At 41.4% G+C, this 7,092-nt stretch overlaps 1 protein-coding gene across 2 annotated transcripts; it reads left to right on the forward strand.

The window, feature by feature from the left end:
• The first annotated feature begins 260 nt into the window (after positions 1 to 260).
• exd1 (exonuclease 3'-5' domain containing 1) lies at positions 261 to 4,619 on the forward strand. 2 transcript variants are annotated; one of them, XM_046062385.1, is made up of 11 exons: positions 261 to 691; positions 858 to 932; positions 1,053 to 1,086; positions 1,169 to 1,245; positions 1,370 to 1,443; positions 1,556 to 1,642; positions 1,776 to 1,880; positions 1,970 to 2,050; positions 2,155 to 2,298; positions 2,387 to 2,578; positions 3,419 to 4,619. In XM_046062385.1, exons 1-11 carry the CDS (start codon positions 559 to 561, stop codon positions 4,148 to 4,150), a joined length of 1,734 nt encoding a protein of 577 aa, XP_045918341.1. In that variant the 5' UTR covers positions 261 to 558; the 3' UTR covers positions 4,151 to 4,619. The 2 variants fall into 2 exon arrangements, with proteins under 2 accessions (XP_045918341.1, XP_045918342.1); XM_046062386.1 differs by lacking the exon at positions 261 to 691 and adding an exon at positions 699 to 771.
• The last annotated feature ends 2,473 nt before the right edge of the window (positions 4,620 to 7,092 follow it).

Consider the following 7,092-nt stretch of genomic DNA (forward strand, 5'->3'; position numbering starts at 1 on the left):
ACAAGCTTAAAAGTTTGAAACACATAGACCGTATCAATTTCAAATTCAACTCCCACCAGTCCTTATTAAAAACCTAATAACAGTTAGTGTATTTTAGATCCTGACGTGCCGCCTGACACAGTCTCTATTTTAAACCACTGGGGGGCGTCAAAGTTAGAAATTATGGAATTATTCACTTAAGGTTAGCTTTACACAAAACTAATAATGCTGATGCGCAGTTTGTGTGGGGAACTATATAGCTAATGATATACATACATTTCTATGCTAATATTAGATATTGCATTTTAAATTAGTTTAATACTTGTGTGTACGTGTAATACGTGTAATGTTGATCTGTTAGCCAGGGAAAAGAAATCGTTACCGTTAACGAGGAGCTGTTGAACGCAACATTAACTTGATTTGCACGTCAGGATGCAACGCTAACTTTCTGACGCTTAGCCAGGTCAAGCCTTGCTAGTCATTACTGTGGCTAAAGGAAAAGCGTCGACAGCCTGATACTTCTACGCTAGCAGCTTCATTGTGTTTAATTGCTTGAAACAACTCATACATGACATCAAAATGGTTGTGGGCGACGTCCAGTTACTGAACAACCTCAAGGGAAAACGCATCAAACTGACCCTCAAGAGTTCATCTTGTTGCCTTGGCGTCGTCGAGCGCATCAATCCCAACAAAACGTTGATTTTGGCGGACGGTTAGAAAAATGTTCATCGTGCATTTTGTATAGTTACTTTTTTTTCGCACAGCATTGTTTAAGAGTTAACTTAATAATTGGTAATAATTGGCAACTTGCTGCCTGTAAGTCAAAAATGATTCACTATTCCTAGCTAGAATAACCTAACTGGTGTTTTTTGTTGCAGTTATGGGAGCCACTGATGGTGGTAACGTTACTTTTCACCCCTCAAAACTGTTCTTCGGGCACCAGATCCTGAATGGTGAGTTCACTCGTGACAAGTGCTATCTGAAAAACTGAAATATCTGCTAAATAGTTTATTTTGTTTTGTAATTTAAAAGTTTATATCTGACGTGCCATTTTTGTGTAATTCAATTAACAGTGGAATTTACCAAAGAAGCAAACACTGACAGTGGGTAAGAATTTAACCGCTAACAATGTGTCACTATTGGTGACTATGACTTGACCATTAACTATAACATGCAATGTGTTGCACAGAAATAGTCATGACCCCATACTTGAAGAGCACTTGAATGTGGAAAAGTTTCAGCCATACAGGAAGACGATCACATTGGGTAAGTATAAAGAAGGCATGGGATATTCTCTGAAATTGTTTTCTCTAAAGTTTTATTCATACTAAGAATTCATGTCTTCTAAATGGAAATCATTAATCGCTATTGAGAGGATCATTATTTGCAGATGATGATAAAGATGAAGAAGAGTATATGAACCTTGTAGTCATTGATGAGTTTCATGAGAAGTTTGTACCTGCTGTAAGTTGAATTTAAGTTCCTTTATGTACTCTTGACGTATATTTTTCAGTATGCAAATGTGTAAGGACAGTGAGACCTGTTTAAAAAACTGTAATGAGTTCCCATCCTTCAGGTGATGCACATCAAGAAGCAGCGTGTGATCAGTGTGGGAGCTGAAGGAGTCGAGGTGTATAAGCAAGGGAGACTGTGTTGGCTGCAGGTGAGAAGTTTTGAATTGCTGCTTTTTTTTTGATTCCTTCCTTCTGACCTTTGCTCCCTTCTGCTTTCTTTTCCTTCGTCACAAGAATGACAGAAGAAAACACCGTAACTGAAACTGGTCTTGATTCTTCTAGATTGCCACTAAAAACAAGGTATACCTATTTGATATCCTGTTACTCGGAGCCCGGGCTTTTAAGAATGGTCTCTCCATGATCCTGGAAAGTAAGCACATACTGAAGGTGAGCAGCATAAACAGACTAGAAATATTGTCCAGTCACAGGGATGGATTATTACCATAACATCTATGTTGATTGTGCATTTCGTACAGGTCATTCACGACTGCAGAGCCATTGCTGGATGTCTGATCTCTCAGTTTGGAGTGCAGCTAGTCAACGTCTTTGACACACAGGTACACGTACAGAGGCTTACTTTAGAACACTTGATGTTATTGCATCACTTGTGGTTTAGTTGAGCTTACGTATTTCCTATTTTTCTTTCTGCATGCTTGTTAAGGTGGCAGATGTCCTGTGCTTCTACTCTGAGACAGGAGGTTTCCTTCCCAACAGAGTCTGTACTCTGCAAGAGGTGGTGAGTCTCCATCTGAAGGTGCCCTCCTCCCAGCTCTTATCCCTTCAGATGAAGTCACAGCTCACCAAGGTACAGCAAACAGTCTTATCCAGGATAGGTTTATTTGACGTATAGTTGTATCTGTGTGTGCTGTAATCACTGGTGTGTGTTTTTGCAGGAAGAAAGGGAGATGTGGCAAAAACGGCCCTGTCCTGCAGCCCTTCTTAAGGTGATGGCTCTGTCAGTGATCCACCTTCAGCCACTCAGACTGGTGCTGCTGGACACTCTTATGACAGACTACATGGCACTGGTAGATTCATACATCAACAGCAGTCACTATGAACCTGATTACTTGGAGCATGTCAGCATGGTGGGTAATTTACAAATTGTTTTTTTTGAAGTTTTTGCTGCAACTATAATCCTGTCAGGATTACACAAATGCGCACATTTCCACGGTGTATAGTCATCCGTCTTTAGATTGCAAAATCTGGCACAATTTGTCTTTGAAATGTGCACTGCTTAGTAAAAGTCTAAAGTCTTTTTCCATTTTGATCATTTCTACTTACTAGCCACCTTGTAGATTCTGTGACCAAGTAAAAGCAAAAGTATACCTGTATCTCTGTATATAGGCTTCTGATTTGCTTTTTTTTATTCTAACTGGTTTGTTAACTAGTCTGATCGGTTAGCCCCTAATAGTGAAAACAAAGATCCATGTGTATATAGTTTTTTTCAATGGATATTTCGCAAAGAAGCAGATTATGGATGCAAGATAGCAATAAAAGTTGGCAGGACATCACATATAAAGGTAAAAAAGCAATAAATAGTTGGCAGGGGGTTTATTTCTTAATTTCAGTCCCAATCAGGTGAACCAAAATGTTTGTTGCATTCACAATTCAATTGGATGTAAAGCAGGATAACTGCATTTCCATACAGGTTTGTAGGTGCCTTCTTTTTTTATACTCCCTGAGATTATTTGGATGGATTTAAACGGTTTTATTTTGTGTATTGCTTTCATGAAAATCATGCTAAACTCGTTTAAACAATAGGTTCACAAGTTTATTTTATTACAATACTCTCATGCCAATATGTATAAATAATATACTATTGTCTAATTTCTCAATCGGTGTGTTTAATAATACCCCGGTGTGTTTAATAATACCCCGTGGTATAGCAGCATACAGGTAAACAGTCTGCCTGTTTGTATCTTAAGGAGAGCATGTTGGAGTTGCCCAAAGAGCTCAGGCAGCTGGAGAAAATGCGTCGCGAGCGGCAGAAGTGGGCTGCTGACCGCTACCCTGTCACGGAGCACGGTCTGCTGGCTCGATTCAACCCCCGAACGCAGTCATCATCCCAGACCTCGCCTGCAGCACAGAAGCATGGCCAGACACAAGCAGATTCCTTTAAACCTGCAACTGTGGAATTGCCTCCCCCAACACAAGTGGACACACACAAGCCACCTACGAGCCCTCCAACAGTCCCTAGGGTTTTGTCTGTGAATTTCCATGTCTCCCCTGACCCAGCTGCCCAGGCTTCAGTCCCGGCCACTGTGTCAGACCTCAGGAAGCAAACTTCTGTTAACAGTCCCCCGCCTCAAGGTGTAGGCAGAGGGAGCACAAAGATACTAAGGGAAACAATAGCTAAAGGAAGGCCCTTTGGGAAAGAGCAGTCATCTGTCCTGGCCGCTATAGGAAGAGGCTTCCATCTCCAGATACCACAATCTCAGATCCTCAGAGAGAGCAGTGGGGACATGGAAACTCCTGGTAGGATGGGAATGGCACCTCCATGCCCCAACTATACACTTACCCAAGAAGTGATGCCCCAGCCGAGCCCCAGTGCAAATGACCAGCCAAAGGATGTGTCTGGTTTAGCAGGAGACAATTTTACACCAACACCCCAGTCCCTCTCCTCTTTTCTCAGGCTGTCATTCAGGGCTTTCAGATAGTAAGGGAAGTGCCACTAAGCCATACAAGGACATGTCCTGCCCAAGTTTCCTGTTACACTGTTTGTGATTTCCTGGTGTGACCAGTAGATGGCAGTAATCTTCTGTTTTGCGGAAAGGTTAGTTTGAAACCAGGTATTTTGAAAATTCTTCTTATCCCCAGTGCATTACAAACTGATGCGATGGGTCTTGACCATGCGTCCATATGTGACAAGTCAGGGAGTGAGAACGGGTTGGTTTGGGAAAAAGATTTTGTTGTTTGCACGTTGCATGCCAGTTTACTTTTCTGTTTCTATTGTTTGTGACAAAACATATTTTAGTCTGTTCCTTTTATTTGTATTTTTGTATTAAGTGTTCTGTTTATCTAGAGCCATATCAACTTTGGTTTGATTGAGTGGTAATTGATTGCACTCTTCACAGTAACATCTAGATGACCTGTATGATATTAAAAAAATGTTGTTGTTAAAAATTGTTTAAAGTGTTTATAAATGTTTTGTTATTTTTATAATGCAGAATTCGTTCAGATTGCATGTTACAGTACCTCAAAGTGCCAAGAAATACTGGCCTTGGCTATTGGAAAACAAACTACAACCAAAATCAGCTGCACATAGCCATTAAACCACAATGTGCTTAGTTTAGCATGATTGATTGCCGGTACGGCTTGGCTTCTGTGTTGCAGGTAATTGATTGTGAAAACCAGAGACAGACATTGATGGATCTGCTGTTAATTGAGCAAAAACATTGCTAGGTAACACTACTGTTGATTACAGATGACTAAAAAAATCCATTTAGATTTGGCATAGGCTGAACAGTGATACTGACTCTCTGCAGCCATGCAGTCATTGCTGCAGTTCAGACTTACATGATCACAGGCGGCCAACACCTGCCATGTTCTACAAAAGCAGATCTTATCCATTGAATTTGCTTCTGGAGGGGCAATGCAGACTTTGCTGCGAGGCACTGCACCGCCATTTTTGCCTGGATCAGCGGAGGTTGGTGTCAGGGATCAACAGCAGGGCCTTGCTGCAGCGCAAATGGACCCCCTGTATTAATTACATCTTCTTGCTATGGTTATCTACATGCAGAGGCTTGGGCCCTTTCCAGAGTTTTCTAATTGAAAGCATGAAACAGATAAAGTAGGATTTTAATTAACTGGGAGGCAGCCCGACACAAAGGCTTGCATCTCTCTTAGCAACCAGCTCCTCCTCAGCTTCTGCTAAACACAAGCAGGGTGGATCCTACCCATATGCCTCCTTTAAGCCTTTGAAATGCTGTTGTTGCTCAGTCTGTATGAGGGTGGGTCGGCAGGGAACAAGAGGCTTACTACATCATCTTAAAGCTTATTCAAGAGACGTTATCTTTGAGCTGCTGCACTCTCAATTTCCTGAACCACTACTTAAAATGTAGACTTAACTGTATTGACTTGACTCGATTGTCATACAGATCTATGTGCAAGGACTGCTAAGTCTATAGAAGGAGGTATAGGAGGTTGTTGTACATGTCTGCGTCACTCAACAGTGAAGTTGTGGAGGCAGGGAGGGTGATGCAGGTCTCTGTGGGGCTGTGGAGGACAGCCTCCTGTCATTGACAACCAGTTTGGGGCTCTTATTTTAGAGGACCCTGCATTTCCTCTCCGTCACAATAATGCCTTATGTGCAGCGCTTCCTGTTTCTCAGGCCTAGGAGGAAGGAACAGGGCGCTTGTCACACGGTAGTCACAGCTTCCTCCCTCCCTCCCCCGTTCCCAAACTTCAGACAGTGTTGTGTCCTTCGGAGGGGAAAGATGACTGCACCTTCAGCATCACAGCAGGATGCTGCAGAGCTATTTTTAATCCTAAGTCGGAAAGGTAGCGCACAGACATAAACACAAACTTTAGGATGTCCAGCTGTGTTGATTTAGCATCTGAAAATGGAGGTTCAACTGTGTAAGGCCAATTATTGTTTTGACTGCGCAGTGGGATTCAGGAGGCCTGCTCTTTGCTCAAAGTGCAATTTATATAGGTGGCCGATAAACAGTGATCACTTTTAAAATATTACATTTGTCTATGGACAATTTTGAACTACATACAAAACTATACATATTTTGCTTGATCAAAGGTGTTATTTCTCTGCCATTATTCAACCACACAGTATCAATAGGCAACAAAGCCACCCAGACATGTGCTAGACTGCATTATTGATCACCTAGTTTTGTGGCGCTCTTCTGGCTGCACCCAAAACAAAGGTATTGTGTCCTCCGTACCCCACTGCCTTAATTACTTTCCGCCATATTACTGTCATATTGCAGGGGCTCCAATTACCAAACACCATAGCAACATGGTATTCAAAACTTGAGTGTTGCTGCAGATTTGTTCATAATTAATAGGCTTTTGTTAATTATTAAAAATGGAGGGCTAATTTATCAAAACCATTATTTAAACTCCCTTTAAATGACCCCTTGTTAGAATTGTGGCGGTGTTTGCTGGTTTGTACTCCTAAGCACGTCATTAAAATTCATTGAGTTTGCTGACCAAGTGCACATTCAGATCACAGTGCATTTCTCTGTTAATGCTTAAGACACAGTTTGGACCACTGAACTGTCAATAATCAGATTGTGTTTGAGCTTTTTAAATTTCTACTCATGATTGAGTCCCGCCACGTAGACATTTCTCCGACCATTACTAGCCTCATTTCATCTGGGAGTTGTTTTAGCCTTAGGTGGTAGACTTGGCAAGAAGCAACTTGTTTGATTGGCTTGTTTAAAGAACTTGATCTGTATGTCTTACCTGAGTAATACCGTACAAAGAGACAGATTGATTGGCAGTATTCAGCAGTTCTCAACTGTGATACAACAAATTAGAAACATGTCAACAAAATAAACTCAATTTCATTATTCATGTAACCACATGTTATCCCTTTGTATTCATGGGCTGGACGGAGTATTAATCAGATATCACGTTCCACTTT

The sequence above is a fragment of the Micropterus dolomieu genome, linkage group LG11, assembly GCF_021292245.1.
Source record: "Micropterus dolomieu isolate WLL.071019.BEF.003 ecotype Adirondacks linkage group LG11, ASM2129224v1, whole genome shotgun sequence".
Taxonomy (NCBI): Eukaryota; Metazoa; Chordata; class Actinopteri; order Centrarchiformes; family Centrarchidae; genus Micropterus; species Micropterus dolomieu.

Coding starts and splice junctions, on each gene's coding strand:
- exd1 (XM_046062385.1), top strand. CDS start 559: ATGGTTGTGGGCGACGTCCAGTTACTGAACAACCTCAAGGGAAAACGC. Junction 1,087..1,168: donor GAAGCAAACACTGACAGTGG/GTAAGAATTTAA, acceptor TGTGTTGCACAG/AAATAGTCATGACCCCATAC. Junction 1,444..1,555: donor ATGAGAAGTTTGTACCTGCT/GTAAGTTGAATT, acceptor CCCATCCTTCAG/GTGATGCACATCAAGAAGCA.